Source organism: Psammomys obesus, unplaced genomic scaffold (assembly GCF_907164565.1).
Source record: "Psammomys obesus unplaced genomic scaffold, mPsaObe1.curated_primary_1811, whole genome shotgun sequence".
NCBI lineage: Eukaryota > Metazoa > Chordata > Mammalia > Rodentia > Muridae > Psammomys > Psammomys obesus.
Window position 1 is genome coordinate 7,026,073 of NW_026586550.1, and position 20,073 is coordinate 7,046,145.

Here is a 20,073-nt window from a genome sequence, read left to right on the forward strand (position 1 = left end):
CACACACACACACACACACACACACACACACACACACACACACACATGAGATATGGTCAGGTTACATACAAATGCTGTACCATCATATAAAGGATTTGAGCACTGGCAGGTTTTGGTACACTCAGATGGACCCTGGAGCCAATTCTCTATAAATAATGAGGAAATACTACACCATTAAATACAGTTAAACCTATTTACCTTCCTCGGCTCCCAACGCTGGAGGCACTAGGTGAACGTATTGGGGGATGGACACTAGTCATCGTAACAGGTCCTAAAAAGAAGAAAATACACATATAGGTGAATTAATAATTATGCATTCGTGTTTGAATGTGCTCACTTAAATTATACCCAAACCAGGCATATCCAATAAAATTCTGTTATACACACTCTTTAATATTTTGTTACACCAACAGTTTACAGTCACGGCACTACTGCCTTCTGGGCCCAGATGATGTCTGTGCATTGGAAGACTCTCCACACTCGCAACCTGAAGTACCAGTAAGAACACATTTTCAAGTCTTTCTTGCAGCTGAGTGAGTAGAGGATTTCAGAGACAGTGAGAACTACACAAGAGAATGGGGCTGATATAAAATGAGTTCAAGGAGACATCAGGGTGGCACGGAAGGTAGGCACTAGTCAGCTGGCCTGACAGACAAGCTGAGCTCAATCGCTGAAACCACGTGAGAACCATTAATGGGAAAAGAGAAAGCTAGATTCCAATGTGAGGCAGAAACAAGAGGTTCTGAACTGCTGCCACAAAGAAGAATCCATGTTGGGGCTGTGGAAATGGCTCAGGAGGTAAAGCTGCTTGGTGCCACGCCTGATGACCCAAGCTAGCGGCTTGGGATGCAGCCATGGTGGGAGGAAACTGGAGTCCCACAGGCTGTCTTCTGACCTCCATGTGCATGCTGAGGCACTTACATGCACGTGTACACACACACGTGTAGTGACATTAGTAAGTGAGCTCCACCATCTGCAGTGTAAGTTACATGGTGACCTTCCTAGCAGACAAATGTCAGCTTTAAGACCATTGCTGGGTGCCTTCAGAGATGCTTTGCCAAGTTACACTAGCATCAGTTCACACCAAAGTGCCTGCTGGCATTTTCGTCAGCAGAGTTGTCACTATTCAAACCCTGGCTATTCTAAGTAGTAAGAAACCAAATCCTGTTTAGGACAAATAAACACTAGAACCCAAATCTTATGACAGCTGGAGAGAGAAAACATTTTTGTTTAGTCTACTTTGCTGGATGCCTTTACTGCGCAGGGAATACCTATTCGTGTCTCTTTCAGCAACATCAAGAGCATTCCTACTTTATCCATGTGCACTTGTCTTTTCTTTTATGTAAATTCATGTTTAAAGTAGGAATCTCCACTTAAATTTTGTAACCACCTTACTTTTTGGTAACATTGCTGGAAAACTTACTTAAAGTTCACTCCTTTGCATTATTCCATGCAATGCTGTTGTACGACTAACCTCCTCAGAACTGACAGTCTCTCCTCCAGGAAAAAGGGAGGCTCCTAAGACTCAGGAAACTGAGGAAATGCATGAGGCTAGTGAAACGTTCCAAAACTTAGGAGTCATGATTCAGAAAGTGAGAATATTTATGTAAGCAAGTGTTGGGGCAGAGGAGCTCTTTGGTAGATGGGCCCCCACAAACTGTGCAGATGTCTCCAGGGGCCCAGCCTGGCTGTGTTAGGGTATGGTGGACTCACTGGCTCACCAGGCTAGAACTTCAGTGCAACTCTTTCTTTAGCTTGTCACCAGCATATTATATGGATGCATCTGTTCATGTCTCCCTAAGAAGGCACAGAAGAGTTACCTGCTCTATCAAGTGTTCAGGAGTAGTATCTAGAGCAGCACACACATGCCACACTTGGGGAGGCCAAGGTACACACTGAAGTTACAGGCAGCTGTAAGGCACTATGTGGGTGCTGGGGACAGAACCATGGTCCTCTGCAGGAGCAGGAAGTGCTCTTAACTACAGTCATCTCTCCACCTCCCTACATTAGGCATTATTAAACACAATTTATAACCAACAAATAAATAAACCACCGAAGACTGCACTCCTCTTGTGTATTTTAACTAAATGATTCTAGACAAATTACATTCTGAAAGAGACCATATCACAAGCAATTTAATTAATTAATGAGAGTGTGAGAAAACTGCTTGTTGGTTGCTATATTGCCAATCAATTTTGCTGAAACTGAAAAAGTATAAAAGTTTAACCTCTGTTTCCCTCTTTGTGACAAGTTCTAGCTTTACCTGGTATAAGAACTCAGTTTGGTAAGGTGGGTTCAGTGGGTTTAAAGCATTTGTCACCGAGCCTGACAACATGAGGTTGAAGCCTGGAGGCCACTTGGTGGAAGGAGAAAATCAACTCCAAGTTGTCCTCCGACTTCCACATGTGAACTATGTCACACGTAAAATAATATACAATATTATTATTGTACAACAATATACAAGAAAAGAAACCTCAAGATATCATTTAAAAATTGAGGCAGACCCTTGCCCCCAAAATAAGGCAGAAAGGAACTTTTAATCATGTTTCTTAAAAAATGATTTATTTTACTTTTATGTGCATTGGTGTTTTGGCTGCAAGTATGTCCATGTGAGGGTGCCAAATCCCCTGTATCTAGAGTTACAGACAGTTGTGAGCTGCCACATGGGTTCTGGGAATTGAACCCAGGTCCTCTGGAAGAGCAGCCAGTTCTCCTAACTTCTGAGCCATTTCTCTAGCCCTGGAACTTTTAATCATTATGAGTAAAAATATGAATTAAAAACTAGAAAACATTTAAAAATCCAAAAGGTGGCTTTACCTGAAAGGCCTGGAGATGGCACTGATGAATTTGGTGACTGTACTGTTCTGTTTGATGGAGGTCTTGGCTGGCCATGATCTACATTTGTATCTTTCCTTGCAATATTATCCAACATGATAGTACTTGAACAATCAATCTTCCAAGAGAAGAAATTATTTCAGGGCAAATTAACTTTGCAAACTAAAAACCACTTTATATTTACAAGAAAACATCAATCCTAAATACTATCAATGTGCTCTCTTCTCTCTTTCTCTCTCTCTCAGGCACACACACACACGCACACACACACGATAAATTTAAGAAGTTTTATGCTTCAAATGCAAATACTTCGTCATGCCTAAAAACACCAAGTTTTCTAAGAACATATATAATTCCTTCATGCATTTCTACCCTCTCTCAATTGGGATTCTATAAGACCTGTGTTCTACAGCTATGGTATAGACTGTACATAATGACATAACACAGAAGAAAAAAAAGAGGCAGAAAGAAAAACTCCATTATAGTGGTGGAATGAAAGTAGACAAGGTCATCTGTATTTTAATATTCTTAGGTACTACGTTAGCCAATAATTTTAAGATGGTGCATAAAGGATTGGGTTTCTTAATGTAATAAAAATAATTTATTTTATAGAATAATCCAGAGAATAAGAGAAATTAAAATTTAGACTAAGTTTTCCTTTGTCTGATGTATGTATGAAAAAAGTACACTCTACCTATTTAGAATAGTATTATATAGTGGCTCTAGTGAGATAAATAATACAATTATTGGGAAATATAATTGATCTTATCTTGAAAAAAATCAAAGAAAAATTAAAAGTTCTTTCATAATCTTATATATAATTCTTTCTAACTGAAGTGTGTAAAATACTTCACAAACATAAATGTGTCATGCTTGGCTGTATGTACATCATGACATTGAAACTACCTAACCTTGCAGGGTAAGAAATGGGAAAACAGGGCTGAAGAGATGGCTCAGCAGTTAAAACAAAACAAAAAAACATTGTTTGCTTTCCCAAAGGACTAGGGTTTCATTTCCAGCACCTCATGGTCTGTAATTCCAGACTCAAGGGATCTGATGTCCTAATGGCCTTCAAAGGCATCAAGGATTCATGTGGTGCACAGACATACACACAAGCAAAATTCCCATACACATATGAACAAAAAACAAAACACAAAAGGAAAATAAATGTGTGGGGAACCAGCAACATAACACTGCTATTTTCTGCCTTTAGGAAGTCACTTGTCTGAGTTCCCTAGTAATGGGAACAGGATTGTCTCTGACATGAACTCAGTGGCTGGCTCTTTGACCACCTCCCCTTGAGGGGGGAGCAGCCTTGCCAGGCCACAGAGGAGAACATTGCAGCCAGTCCTGATGATGAGACCTGTTAAGCTAGGGTCAGATGGAAACAGAGGAGGACCTCCCCTATCAGGACTTGGAGTGGGGCTTAGAAGGAGATGAGGGAGGGGGCTACAGCTGGGATATAAATCGATAACTGTAATTAATATAAAAAATAAATTAAAAAGTCACTTGTCAAAGGCTGAGTACATTGCTTAATTTAAATAGGCAACAGACCAGAGAAAACTCTCTGCTGGTGCTATGCTCAAGTACACAAATCTGGTGTTTTACCAAGGAAATCACTGTCTCCTCCACCTCATCCCGGGTCTTGCATTTCAGAACTCACCTCCACACTTACTCTTCACAGTCTAGTCTGGAACAATCCAATCTACTTTTTCATCCTACTTCCCTACTTTCCCAGCCTTGATCCTATGGTCTTTCTTCTAAAAACAACTTTAACATCATGGCCCCGCACAACATTATTTTGTATGGCTAAGTGATCATAATTTCTAATTTTACTCACATTTTATTTCTAAAGAATAAAACTAAGCTTTCAGAAATAGCTGATAAACCAATAACCCCCCACTTCAAACTAAATACAAATTTACTATTACTTTTCAAAGGAGATTATTAGTATGGATTTTTGTATAAACTTACATCTGGAAGAGATGGAAGATTGTAAGAACCTCCCACTGGTGCACTCAGATCAATCATGGGTGAACTAAAAGCTTTCCCATCATACCCTGCTGCACTTGTGATTGTGGGACTGGAAGGAGTGGAGGATGAGCTGCTGGCAGTTGTGGGCGTGGCCTGTCCACTGCTGATCTGCCACTGGAGTACCAAGATGAGGAGAGAGAAAACAGAGAGGAGACATTATTATGTGTGTGCATGGGGATGTGTCAATCATATAAAAAAATAACAAATAAGCCTTTTTTCTAGCACATACCAGAAAACCATTTCACATCCTTGCAAAATATATTTACATATATATGAAATGGACAAGAAATACAAGGATACAAAAAGCCACTTGAATTCAAGGTAAAGCAGGAGAATTAAAAACGTACATTTTCTTTTGTCCCAAGCTGGAATGCCAGAATTAATTAGCAATAACTTAAGGCTGTAAGGTTTTACTCTTCTTTCTTATTTTTCATATATGAAAAAGTAAGTAAGCCTTGAGAAAAGCCTTCTCATTCATATTAGAAGCTAAGATAAACACAAAGATAATGCTAGGCATGCTGAAGGATACAAAATTGAATCATGCTGTTTGGTTGCTTCAAAACCTACATAAAGTATGGTAAAAATGGATAGTTAGATAAAAAGGCATGTGGTTAATAAGTATTAAGGCAGGGGAAACAAATTGTTCACTAATTTATTTCAATACTTGATATACTTGAAAAACAAAAATTTCAGAATAAATATGGGGGCTGGAGGAGAACTGAAAGGTATCCCAAGGTCATTCAGCAGAAAACTATCCAAACACATTATCATTATATTTGGATGACACTGTAGAGTGATTTTCTGAAGAATCTTATATATGTAACTGTAAAAACTACATACAGAAACATATGAAGTTGGGTGTGAATGTCATCTTCAGGACATTCACACTCAACACCTTTATCTTTTTTTTTTTTTTTTAAAGGTTTTTGTTTTGTTTTGTTTTGTTTTTTTAAGGTGAAACACCTTTATCTTATTCCTGTATTTTTTCCTCCTCCCCTTCAGAGAATAAGGAGTCAGAGTTGGTAAGTACCTACCTGGGGTTTTTCCCTTTGTATAAGATAAAACACACACAAGTGACATATATCTCACAAAAATTAGGTAACATGGTAATTTCTTAGTGGCTAAAAAGTGTATCTATTACATGAGAATGTAATAATTTGGTAAACTTATTCATTAAAACTAATTTCTGGGGCCAATGGGATGGTTCAGTGTATAAAAGTACTTGTTTCCAAGCCTGACCACCTGATCCTCAAAACCCATATGGTGGAAAGATAAGATACCACAAGCTGACCTCTAACAGCAATTGTGCAGAGAACATTGTCCACCCCTACATCTTTGACAGTCACCCAATAAAGAAACATTTCTAAAAAGTACATAACATTTGTAAATCTATTCTACACAGAAGTTTAAAAAATAGTCATATTTCTCACAATATTTCTCCTGGTTTATTTGCTCATTTATTCATTATATTTAGATTTCTGTCCAATAAAAATTCAAGAAAAAAATTTAAGAGTATTTACCAAAGCATGCACACAATAGACTTCCTAGTACTATCCTGTTTTGCGAACTCTGTTCCCATAAAACTGTTTATCCCCCGGATAGAAATGCTTCCACCTGCCCAAGGAATGCCATGGGCAAGATGTTTTCTATTCCCTTAGAAATGCAGCTTAGCAAACAGCCCCAATTGGCCTCAAGACAGTCTGTCTTGTGAGCACATCTGTTGATAGTGATGAGAAATGAAGTCTATATCCTGAACCATTCAAATAAAAGTTCCACTGAATGCCAGCAGGGGCACTCTTGTGGAGCTTAGCCTTGAGTCCCTGGTTCTGCCATTCTTGAGTTCAACTTCATGTCACTGGCAGAAGGCAATAAATAATCTAGTCATTAAAATCTAATAAATGGGGAAGAAGAGAAGCTGAATGCTTGAAAGATGCCAGGTGTTTTTATATACATTAGGATAGCTCTCATCACAACCCTGCAAGGTACTCAGAGTGAGATCTAAAAATAATGTACTTGGAGAGATCATAAATTAGGAAAATAAGCAGAATTTGATGCCAAGTAACAATTTAAATCTTAAATTATCTACACCCTAAATTATTTATTTATTTATTTATTCTTATTTGTTTGTTTGTTTATTTATTTATTTATTTATTTATTTGAGACAGGATTTCTCTGTGTAGCCTTGGCTCTCCTGGACTCGCTTTGTGGACCAGACTGGCCTCAAACTCCCAGAGATCTGCCTGCCTCTGTCTCCCCAAGTGTTGGGATTATAGGTGTGGCCCAATGTGCCCAGCTCAGGTTTGAGTTTGTAAATAAAACCTGGGGATGTTAAATCAAACTCTGATTATATATAAAGTATGGAAGGACCCCTTGATTAAAAAGCACTGAGATGTTATTTCTTACTGCTGATCTTTTTCTTACCATAGATCTGTTTTCTAAGTACACTCTGTAATTTCTGGTCATTTTTAAAAAGCAAGCAAGCAACTTTCATCACCTATTGTTTACCTTTAAGTTTGTATGATCTAGAAGTACAGACCAGCATAAGTATAGAACCAACCAACTAGAGAGAAAGGTAATACACACCTGCTTTATGGCCTGTTGAGCCAAAAAAGCCATCTGCAGGGGGTTGGGTTTTATTGTCTGTCGTGGTATATTCTGGCTTGGTGGATATCTCAGCTGTTGAGCATAAGGAGGAAGAACTGGTCCATTGGGTTTAGGGCTGTGATTCTGAAAGTTTATTAAACGTGGTGGTGGATGCTAGGAAAAATTAAGAAAAAGAAATAAAAGTACTATAGTAACAATAGCCTCCTAAAGAGGCCCAGATCTTTGCCATATAAAATCCTCTATGATAGCAGCTCTGCCATAGAAGCCTCACTAAGACCATAAGAAACACCGAACGGGTGGTGGTGGTGGTAGCGTTAGTAGTCTTTTTTAAAAGGGGGAAGAGTGATTGGGAAAAGGAAGGAAAGGAAAAAAAAAAAGGAAAATTATTCCCCTACTCCAAATTAATAGCTTCATTTCCCCCCTTTCTCCCTCAGTTAAGAATATATTAAACAACCACTGAAAAACAGATTTGTATACTATTTCTGGACCAACTGAAATTCCAAGGTAAAGAGCAGAAATAACGTTAGTGAAAAACTACATAGAGGAACAAGCCAGAAGCCCTAACATAAAACTTGTGACATGAGAATTTTATACCACAAGAACACAAAGAGAAAATCCTGAGGAATTACAGTAGAGATTTTCTAAATCTATTTAAAGAAAAACAAATGATTTTTAAGGAGAATAGACATTTTCTGTCACCATAGTCTCATCCTCTCAATAACTGCTCAATACAATGATTCAACCAAAGGGGGAGGGATAAGACACTTGATGCCAGACCACTAGGACTAAATGCTCACCCTGCCTACCATTGAGAAGCTTACGGCTGAGCATGGTGTAAGGTGGTATTCTCCCTATTCCCTGAACTGCTACAGTTAGATTAATTTATGAGACTTTTGTCAAACCCAAGACTATTAAAAACCAGATACGGTCTTAAACAGAAAAACTAGTGATAATCTTGTGAAAAAAAAAATCATTCAAGAATTACAAGATGAAAATAAATCAAATGAGGAAAACAACAGAGCATGGTGAAATTGCAGGCATGGGCACAGTGAGAACTAAGGCCATAAATCATGTATAGTGACGGTATGCCAGTGTTCTCAAATGAGCAGATATATCCACACAGTGTAATAGCATAGACTGTGAGCACTAAATCAACAGTCTATCAAGTCGGCTCCACTTACTTTGCCACATAATGAACTATTCTACTTTTGCTGCCATCTAGCACTTTAAGAACACCAGTGACATGGTTAATCTTCAGAGGAAGAATGATGGAACTATCATGTAAGTGACTTTTATAAGCACAATGCTTTCAATCTACCTGTCCATAAAGGCAAATGCAGAGCACGGTTTGCACACACTACATAACCAGAAGCTCAGAGATCCACCTGCTTTTACACAGGCAGTGCACAACATGTACGTGTACACAAACCGGCAGAAGATGAAAAAACTCAAAATACAGGAGGAGGATAAACCAGTAGCCGAAAAATAAAAATGTGGAAATGAGTACTTAGCAGAAAAGATATAAAGAGAAGGAAAAGAACTAGAGGTCAGAGAAGACTAAAAATAATACATAAGGAAAGTTGTGAAAAGTACTTCTAAGTTACAAATTTAAGCTGAATAGTAGAGACTTTATAGAAATTATAGCACTAAATGCTACAGACTGAAAAATCAAAAACCAACTTCTGGGAAAAGTAGGCTGAAGGCTTGGATGCTATTTCTGTTGTTATTGCTTATGTGTATAAGCAATTTCCTTAAATAGCTATTGATTAACTGCCTCAATTACCTCTTGATAGATAGGGAATTAATTAAGATGATGGATTTACTCCTTTCCTCGTTAAAACTAGTGGAAGAACACATACTTGAGTATGTTCAGGGGCTAGGTGATGTGGCCCAGCACCACAAATGGGCAAATAACAACACAGGCATGTATGGCTAGAACTCTCAACCAGTACTAAAGAATTTTTTGAAACTAGTTCGACATTTTATTAAATTGCTACTAAAAAGGCTATGCCATTTAGATTTCTTTCCATAAAGAATCAGCACATCATATATCCTAGTGTTGGTAAAACAGTAGTAAAATAAAGCTTTTCCTCCTAATTAAACAAACATTTCCTTTTTATCAGTTATTCATATCTGTACCAGTTGCTTCCTTTTTACTTTTGTTGCCAAAACAGTTTGAACTAAGCTTTGCTTTTGAATGTAATGAGAATTTTTAGCATAGTTTTGTCCAATGTGTTTGACTTTTGTGAAACTCCAGTTCAGTTGTGTCATTTACCAAAATCATTACAAACCCTCTATCCAAACAAGGAGAAGATAAAATTAGCCACAAATTGTAAATCATAATTCTATGGAAGAGTTTGATGAAATGTTTTATCAAGCCTTTATTCATTTATGTAGGTCCATGTCTAACCTGAGTAAGACTGGTTAAGCTATTTGATAAAAGTACACAGAACTAAAACTAGACTGGAGGGACTGGAGAGCTGGCTCAGTGAATAAGGCACATACTGAGCAAATATGGAGACTTCAGATCATCAGCACCCACATCTCAGCACGCAGAAGGCAGAGATAGATGAGCTCCAAGGTAAGCTGGCTAGCTAGACTAGCTGAATCAGTGAGCTCCGTGGGCTGAGCAAGAGACAGTGCCTCAGTAAATGAAATCAATAGCAAGCAATAAGGGAAGACACTGATGTCAACCTCTGGCCTCCACATGATATGTGCATGCTTACTCATGACAACATGCACAATACTTTGTTAACCATACAATGCAAACACGTGTCAAAAAATAAAAGGACTGAAAAATGACAGAATACTGCACACCCAGTAAGACTAGGAATAGTATATGGATTTACTCAGGAAAAATGAAACAGGCTGAAAAGACAGGATTCTAATGAGCTGCAGACCAAACCATACTATTGTCCTACTTTCTAGAATGCAGTGTGGTTTTCTAAATACTGTCTCAAAGAAATCCTTAAAGTATTGATCAATTTGATGCACTCATATAGGAATTAGAGGTTCACAACACTTTATACCCAACACAGGCGTAATAGATATAGTAAGCAAATACATCATTAAGTCATTCTGGAGTTGAGCTAAAAATTAGGTGTTAGATCAAGGAACCTTTAATATCTAAATGAAGGGCAGTGTGTGTGGGGTATTGGTTACTGTAAGGAGCTCAACACAATTACACTACAGTTATCTAAGTTAGGACAGGCCTGCTTCCAAATTTACCTGATGAGAGATGGAAGGCTGCTGGATGGGCCCCTGCATTCTAGGGTTTGGTAAACCCACAGGTGCTGGCCTCCGTTGCACCTGTTGCCTCTGAGCCATTACCTGTTGCTGCATATGCTGGAGTCGTAACTGAGCTAGGCTGATCTGTGTTGGGAACTTGGATAACTGGTTGGAAGCCAAACCAGGTGGCTGTGAACTCTGTTCCACGACAGGATTCTGCTTGGGTATTTGTGGCTGGCTCTCTTTATCCTCGATTACTAAAGAACCTAATTAAAGAGAAAGAGAACAAGATAAAAATGTTGGATAATCAGTGAAACACCACATTTTATACGGCTACCAAGTTGGACTTTAACTGCTAGAGAATTCTGGACAAAGGACTCCTCTAAACTATTAAAAACTATAAACTATTAAAAATTATAAACTATAAACAATGTCTAGGGACCTTTTGATGTTTTGTGTCTAAAAATGGAGGATCCCAATGAGGTTTTAATTTATATTCTATAAAAACTTACCATATAACGTTTTTAATAATACTAATTCATTTAAAAAAAATAAAACTTTCAAGAACAGCCATCTCCCAGCCCATGCTTTGTATTTCTCAAGCTGTTTCTTTTAGTACATGTTGGGGTGACTTTCCTTCACATTGTGTGAAGGAGGTGTGTCTCTATATTATTAATTACTGATAGCCGTATAGTCAGGGAGCTAAGTGATAGCAGGATCTTGGTATTGGGACAGGAAGTTGGGGACAGAATTTCAGAGTGAGAGGGAGAACCAGAGGGAGAGGGAGGTATGGGTAATAGGGTGGGAGGGAGAATGGCAGGGGAGGATGGACACTAGGAGAAGAAAGCAGAAGCAGGACATTTGAGGGCAGACATGGAGGGGAACAGACATCGACCAGAGCAGAGCAGAAGGTAGTCACATGGCGGGTCACAGGCAAGAATAGCTGGATCAGTCTAGATGGTAGCTGGGAATCTGTGCCGCCAAAGGCCTAAGCTTTAAACTTATGAAACAGCCTCCATGGCATTATTTACTACTGATGGGTCTAACAAAGTCCTGCTATAAGTAGGGTGGATCAAACTGATTCCAGTTGCTGCCTCTATATTGATAAGTAAATGGTTATGTATATGCCTCAAATTGACCTGCTGGGGTATCTATCACCTAGACTCCCATGACTCTTTTTTTGTTTTTCCTTTGTATGGCTGACATTTGTTTAAGGGTATTTTTTCCTTTCCATTGTATGATGTCATGAAAACAGCAGCTCCTTCTCCAGGTGTTTTTCCTTTTTCACATATAATCTACTCTTGGAGGTGACAGAATAATCAGGAACCCAAGATGTCATTGTCATCCAAGGAAAAGCTTGTTGTTGAGAAACAATATCTAGGGACCTTTTGATGTTTTGTGTCTATTATTTTCCTGTGAGAAAGTGAAGAGCTAAAAGAATATTTTCCTTCACTTACCAGTGCAACAAGAAAGCTAAGTATTAACTTTTTACTGCGCTGCTTACAAAGATTATGTACTTCCTAATGTTACCAAGATACTACCCTCTGAGTCAATTAGCTCCAATATTTACGATCGTGTCATTCTCTGTATGTTGTCTTTCCACTACTTACAAACACACTCCCTCTTCCTCCACTCACACAATTTGTAACTTGACAGGTAAGGAAAAGATCTAAAACACAAAACAAATAGAGAGGGTAATGGATGAAAGGGAGGAAAAAGAAAAGGCCTCTGTTTATAAGACACTGTAATTTAGCCATAGGGGCTTGAGCAATGGTTTTAAACTTAAAAAACTTCCATCTAGCCATCTGATATGCTGACACAGCACTATCACCTATAAGCTCTTGCTTGCAAAGTAAGAAACAGATGACAAAAACAAGACTGGAAAAAAGAAATTGCATAGTAACTTTAGGATTTTGTGCTGGGTCAGTTGGCTACATAGTTAGCTTAGGCTGGACTGAACCACAAGAGATCTTGTCTCACCCCACTCCACCCCTAGTACAAAGATGGTAACCTGGGGCTAGAGAAATAGCTGAGTATTTAAGGGCACCTGCAGCTCTTCTGGAAGACCCAAGTTCAGTTTCCAGCACCCACGTTAAGGCAGGTCACAAGTACCCTGTAAGTCTAGCTCTAGTGATCAAATGGCCTCCTCTGGGCTCCACAGGCACCTGTATGACGATGCACATACAAACACAGAGGCTCAAAGGCTCCTCAATAGCAGCACAGGAAGTATTTCTTCAGAAGCCATCCTAAATATCAAAAGCCAACTGACATGGGCGATGTTGGTCAATGGTAATACACACACACACACACACACACACACACACACACACACACACACACGTCCCACCCTAGATATCAAAGCCCAGCATCACATACAGTCACAGAAAACACATTCTGATACAGACAGAGGTAATAATACAAACAGAATTCTTAGGGCTGTAGAGATGGCTCAGTGGTTAAAAGCACTGACTGCTCTTCCATTCACAGCACTCAACGGCAGCTTACAACCTTCTGTAATTCCAATTCCAAGAGGAACTGGTGGCCTCTCTGGCCTCTGCAGGCATTGCACACATGTGGTGAGCAAACACACATTCAGGCAAAACTCCCATACACATTTATTTAAACAAAGTAACAAACAGGATTCTATAGGGAGAGGGAAGGCTCTTAATCCCTAACTTAAGTATCCTAATATTTTCATATTATCTCCAAACAAGTATGTAAATATTCATGCATCTGTGTTACCATATTCATATATTAATGACATACTGGAAAAGTCTAACTGTAAAACAAGATAGTGAATGGGAATGTTATATTGAGTAACATGTCATGAGTAGTGAGAGCTCTACAGCAAAATAGACCTGTAGAAAAAAATGTACATAATGCCTACCCAAGTTGATAATATTTTGGGCCCAGAAACTAGGATCACAGTGAAACTGGATGGTGTTGTTGGTCACAGGAGAGGCATCACACCTTGCACGAAGAAGGTGCCGTAACCGGTATGTAATCTAGAAGAAAGTAGGGAAAAAAAACAACATTAGTGTATTTCTAAGGCAAATAATGTGTTACACAAATAATGTTTTACACAGTTTCTGGTATGTATGCAAACAATTATACTTGTGTTATAAAAATGGTTATATAAGTCAGGCATGATGGTGTACACTTTTAATTCTAGCACTCCTGAAGGGTAGGAAACTATGCAGGCTTGGAGGTTTAGGATGGAGTAACTATTGCCTAGCATTGTGCTCTCGGTTAACTAAATATATCCTAGTCTCTGTGTGGCAATTTGGGAATACAGCTGGTTTAGGAATAACCAGTTTAACTAAAAGATAAATTAATAATCAACAACAAATGGCATACCAATGTGTGGCAGAATTTACGTAATCTATCAAGAACTTACATTAAAAAAAAAAAAAAAGAAAACAACCAAAAAAACATAGAGCAGTTTTTTAGTTCTGTTCCTTAAAAACAGAATTCGCAGTTCCTAAACTAGGAGCTCGCAGATTCCTGATTAGACAACTCCCCCTCCCTGCAGAGCAGCAAAACCTCCAGCAGGCTGCAGAAAAACAAAAATTGATACATATGAACCCCAGAGAAGAAATTTCTTTTAGGTAGAGAAAAAAAAAAAAAAAAGTGGCTCTATAACAAGGAAGGTTCTCAAAGCCAGACTTTGCTAGTCAAGGCAGAAAAGTAAAATCCCTTTGAGAAGTGGTTCTTGCCAGTCTGAGGAGCAAACATTTATGGACCCAGTAACTTCCCAGAGTGAGGAGGAGTCAGGGAGGCAGAAAAAATACCTCTCCCTGGAAACAGGATCCAGAGACAGAAAAGCGTCAAGCATCTGAACTGGTAAGGTCTAGAAGAAAAGCTGAGAGTCTGCTTAAACTGCTTTCTCAGGACCAAAGCTTACATAAAGGAAAAAGGCCAGTTTAACAGATCCAAACTACGTGCTCTTCCAAGTCACACAGGCACCCAGCCTACTGGGGGAGGAGTAGGGATCTGGTAAAATAATTCTAAGTTACAGGTGGGAGGGAAAACCACACCTCTTCTGTGAGTTGATAAACAGGAGTGTTGTGAGACACAGTACAGCACAAAAGAACACAGACCGGGAACAGAACTTATCATCAGGTAAATTGTTTAATAATCAAACTTTTACGCTATATACATATTTTAAGTAAACCAAGTGGATAAGATGAGAGAGACAATAAAACAGACTTCTTGGAGCTTGGCTGATAATCTCTTCTATGGTTTTAAGACCAAAATAAAAGGAAAATTTATAAATTGTGACTACGGTTATATTTATCGTCCTCAGTTTAATTTTAATAATTGGATTAGTCTTGTATGTCTTCTCAAAGGTGAAGGCTTTAGAAAAGATAATGGAACAACAAGGAATAAGTGAACAATATAAAGAAAAAATGAAGGTTGGAAACAGGACAAAACAAGAGGTACAAAAACTTAAGAGAACAGGATAAACAACAGGAAAATAGGGCAGAAGTTTTAGAAAAGATACTGGAAGAACTAGAACAATATAAGGAAAAAAGTTAAAATTTGGGACGAGGCATAAAACAAGAGATTCAAGAGATTATTGAACAAAACAACAGAGAGTTTAGAATACTAAGTAAAGAAAATACTCAGGCAGAGGCAAAAGATAAAAATAAAGAAAGCCAACCAAAGGTAGTTAGAAAACAAATGTTAGCTTATCTAGTCAGTAAACCAGCAGAGATCAGTAGATGATGATCATTTACAGGATTCACAAAGCTGAATGGCACCCTGTGGAAGTGCTAGATCTGAGGAAATTTAAGGAAAGTGTCACTAATTTTGGAATGCATTCACCATTTGTAAAACAAATGTTGACTATCTGGCCAATCAGAAGTAAAGTAATCCCATAAGACTGGAAGGAAATGACAAAGCAATATTAGAATCTGGGCCATATTTACAATGGCTTTCATGGTGGAGAGAAGAGGCTAGAGAGATAGCACACAAAAATAGAGCCAGAGGTGTTGGTGTTTCTAAGGAATAGCTGCTTGGTGATGTCTAACATTCTGACACAGAGATACAAGCTGTATATAATGAGGAAACCTTAGCATTATGTTGCCTAGCAGCCTTAAATGTCTGGGACAGGGTTGAGGAATCAGGAAATAGGCTTGAGCCATTCTCTCAGGTCATAAAAGGTCCAAGTGAAACATTCACTAACTTTTTGCAAAGATTGACCTGATTGAAGTATATCAGATCCACTAGCTAGAAAGGCACTAATAGAATCTTTAGTTTTCTAAAATGCTAATACTGAATGCAAAGAGGCAATAAGACCATTAAGAGCAAGATCTGCATCAACAGACAAATGGGTCAGAAATACGACTGATATCACACCTTACTCACCCAGTATGACCTTGATAGGAGAAGCTACCTCTTAAGACCTTGGGAAATGTCTTAATTGCAATGTGCAAGGTTACTACAAAGGGAGTTAAAAGGAAAACAAATAATTCAAAAAGGGAGCCTATGTTTTCTAGAATATGCAGAAGATGTGGTAAGGGTCAACACTGGCCTAGTGAATGTAGAACAGTAACAGATAATGGGGTAATCGTCTATCAAAAAATGCCCAAAGGGGGCCTCTTGGAGGCCCCAATATAGGATAGGGATACTCCTCCACAAGAAAATTAAATATCACTGCTCTGGGAATAAACATTAAAAAATCAGACAGTGAGACTAGAGCAAGTTCTATAGATAAATCATAAACCCAGGAAGGGGGAAAGAAAAACACAAATATATTGGCAAACTTCTATAAATGATCAAAGGCCAAAGTTAAAGATAATTTTAAATACTACTGAAATTGAAACCATGGTGGATATTAAATCCTGGCCTCCATATTGGCCACTTCAAGAGGTGGATATCCAATTCGAAGGAGTTGGAACTTTATTTAAAGTAAAACAAAGTGTCAGGTGGCTTAAATATACAGGACCAGAAGGTCAAATAGGAAAATTAAGGCCATACGTGGCTGAGATAGCCATAAACTTATGGGGAAGAGATCTGTTACAACAATGGAAGACCCAGATTAACATCCCCCCAAGTTTTGAGACAAGCCAAGAAACAGGTAATACTCCTGATAAAGAAGTTAAAAATTATTAAAAAATTCCATCAAAAACAGTTTCAGACTGTCCAGGCTGTCCATAAACAAAATACAGCAGAGGCCATCTTTTCAACTTCATGTTGGGAAGCCACTGCTGATAAAACCCCCACAGCCTTACCACTAAGATGGTTGGCTGACCAACCCATTTGGATTGAACAACAGTCTATGAGTAAAGAAAAATTACTGGCACTACAACAGCTAGTCCTGGAACAGCTGGAGGCTCAACATTTAGAGGAGTCCAACAGCCCTTGGAATTCCCTGTATTTGTCATCAAAAAGAAATCTGGCAAATGGAGGATGTTGATAGATCTAAGAGCAATTAACAAAATTATTCAGCCAATGGGATCATGACAATCCGGAATCCCATTGCCTTCCTTGTTACCTAAAGAATAGCCTATTACAGTGATTGATTTAAAGGATTGCTTTTTCACAATTCCTTTACATGAACATGATAGGGAAAGGTTTGCTTTCTCAGCACCCACTTTGAATAAAAGCTGTCCGATAAAGAGATATCACTGGAGGGTCTTACCACAGGGGATGTTAAACAGTCCTATTTGTGCTATTATTTTGTACAACAGCCCGTTGGAGACAATTTGTAAGCAATTTCCTCAATTCATAATTTACCACTATATGGATGATATCTTCTTGGCTGACTCAGATATGAAAACATTAGAAAAAAAATTGATGAAATAAATAATAGAACTTTGCCTTGTTGGGGATTAGAGATTGCTCCCCCCCCAAAAAAAAAATACAAAGAGGAGATTCTATTAATTACCTAGGATATAAAATAGCTCTACGGAAAATTCCACCACAAAAGGTACATATTAGAAGAAACCAATTAAGAACTCTCAATGATTTCCAAAAATTGCTGGGAGATATTAACTGGCTACAGCCTACCATTGGTTTAGCTTACCATAAGAGCTAAGTAACTTATTTCAAACCTTACAGGGTGATAAGGACTTAAATAGTATAAGAATGTAATCAACTGATGCTGAAAAGGACATTGGCTCTGGTAGGAAGGAAATTACAAGATGCATGTATAGACTATATCAATCCAAAGAGGGCCTGCATTTTGGTTATCTTGCCTTCCACTCATTCTCCCATAGGAATTCTTATGCAGAGGGAGGATGGACATTTCTGGCACACAAAATAAAAAATTAAAAACCTATACAGAAAAGGTTTCTTTCTGAATTGATCCTAAAAGGAAAAACGAGACTTCATCAACTGCTGGAATAGATCCAGCTGAAGTTATGGTGCCCTTTACCAATGCCGAGATTGCATTATTATGGATAGTCAATGAATACTGGCAAAGAGCTTGCTATGAATTTTTGGGAAAAATCAACAGATACCCAAAAAGCAAGCAACTTCAGTTTATTAAAAGAACAAATTGGATTCTTCCTTGTATAATAAAAGGAACTCCAATTTCTGGAGCTCCCATATTTTACATGGATGCCAATAAATCAAAAAGGGCAGGTTATAAGTCAGAAAATGTGAGTAAAGTGGCGGAGAGTCCTTATGATTCAGTTCAAAAATCAGAATTACATACAATTCTCTTGGTGTTATTAAATTTTCAGCAATTTCTTAGTATAGTCATTGACTCTCAATATGCAGAAAGAGTTGTTCTGCATATAGAAATTGCTGATCTAGTTCAGAATTAACTTCACTGTTTCTTCAATTACAACAAGTAATCAGAAATAGAAATAATCCACTGCATGTAACACGTATCAGATCTCATACGGTTCTACCTGGCCCTCTAGCACAAGGCAATGGTGAAATTGATCACCTATTGATAGGAAGTGTGTTAAAGGCCTCAGAATTTCATAAAAAATAGCATGTTATCAGCAAAGGTTTAAAAAGAGTTTTCTGTCATTTGGCAACAGGCCAAAGAAATTGTGAGGAAAGCATCCCATTTGTTCTTTATATAACCAAACTGCACTACCTGCAGAAAGGAACCCTAAAGGTAACCAAAGAAATGAAATTTGGCAAATGGACATGCTTTATTTTACAGAGTTTGGTAAACAGAAATGTGCACCATATTATAGAAACATAGTCAGGGTTTCAATGGGCCTTAATTTCTGAAAAGGCTGATTCAGTTATTATGCATTCATTAGAAATGATAACAGTTATGAGTATACATCAACACATTAAGACTGATAATGTTACAGTGTGTGTCTCTAATAAAAGGGAATGATTTTTTACATATTATAAGATAAAACATGTCACAAATATACTGCACAATCCTACCAGTCAAACAGTCATTGAAAGATCCAATCATACTTTAAGGGACATGCTTAACAAACAGAGAGGGGTATCAAACACTCCCAGAAATAGATTACATAATGCTTTACTGACCTTAAATTTCTTAAACGTTAATGAACAAACAACAGCTGTGGAGAGACACTGGGTTGTAGAAAAAAAACTGAATTATTTCAGCCTATATATTTCAAAGATACCCTAACTTCACAATGGAGAGCAGGGAATGTGTTACACTGGGGAAGAGGTTTTGTGTATGTTCATATAGGAGAAGAGAAGTTATGGGTTCTATCAAAACTAATAAAAATCAGGTTATTACAGAGGAAGGCCACCTGAAGACCTTGGCCACACACAAGAAGAGAGAAATCAAGAAGACCAAACAAAACATTTAACATCAAATGCTGATCCCTTCACATGGGAACAACTCTGAAACTGATTGAGACATAAAAAATGTCTCCAGCCAGAACTTCAAGGATACATGGTCAATAAATCCTTGGTTACAATAACCTCAAAATTTATTATGCCTTTCTTTTAATTGCCATAGATAAAATTAGTTTAATTAGTTTCATCCTGCACATCTCATACATTTATAATTTTAGAACTGTATAATGCTTGTGAGAAATTACATGTTTGCAGAAAAAAGGACTGGACACTGGAAACGCTAGATCAAACCTGACAGAATTTATCCTTCCAGCATGCTGAGATGTTCACACATCTGTCAACGTTGACAAATGCAGCATCTTACATGTTCCGGCATTCTGCTTGTTCTTGCCTCAACTGCTTCAATTGCTATTTCTCATCAAAGCCTGCTCCCAAGAGAGCTTTGAAGAAAGCTACTAATCTCAATTGGTCCAGCATTTTAGATTGTTCCAAACAAGACTTCTATTAAAACTGAAATTTTTTGACTTTCAAAGACTGGATCACAAATGCTAATGCTTGCTTAATTAACCATTTTCCCCAGTTTCCTTTAGGCCCCCAACAGGATTTCTACGTGTCTGAAAA

At 38.1% G+C, this 20,073-nt stretch overlaps 1 protein-coding gene across 1 annotated transcript in view; it reads right to left on the reverse strand.

Moving 5' to 3' along the window:
• Window positions 1-20,073, reverse strand: part of Trim24 (tripartite motif containing 24) — a 113,804-nt gene that overhangs the window by 18,091 nt on the left and 75,640 nt on the right. The window contains exons 8-13 of the mRNA XM_055602037.1: window positions 13,589-13,706; window positions 10,702-10,967; window positions 7,453-7,626; window positions 4,810-4,983; window positions 2,818-2,953; window positions 199-271 (exon numbers count right to left, since the gene is read on the reverse strand). Of these exons, the coding sequence (XP_055458012.1) occupies window positions 199-271; window positions 2,818-2,953; window positions 4,810-4,983; window positions 7,453-7,626; window positions 10,702-10,967; window positions 13,589-13,706 (941 nt within the window). The remainder of the gene's footprint in view (window positions 1-198; window positions 272-2,817; window positions 2,954-4,809; window positions 4,984-7,452; window positions 7,627-10,701; window positions 10,968-13,588; window positions 13,707-20,073) is intronic.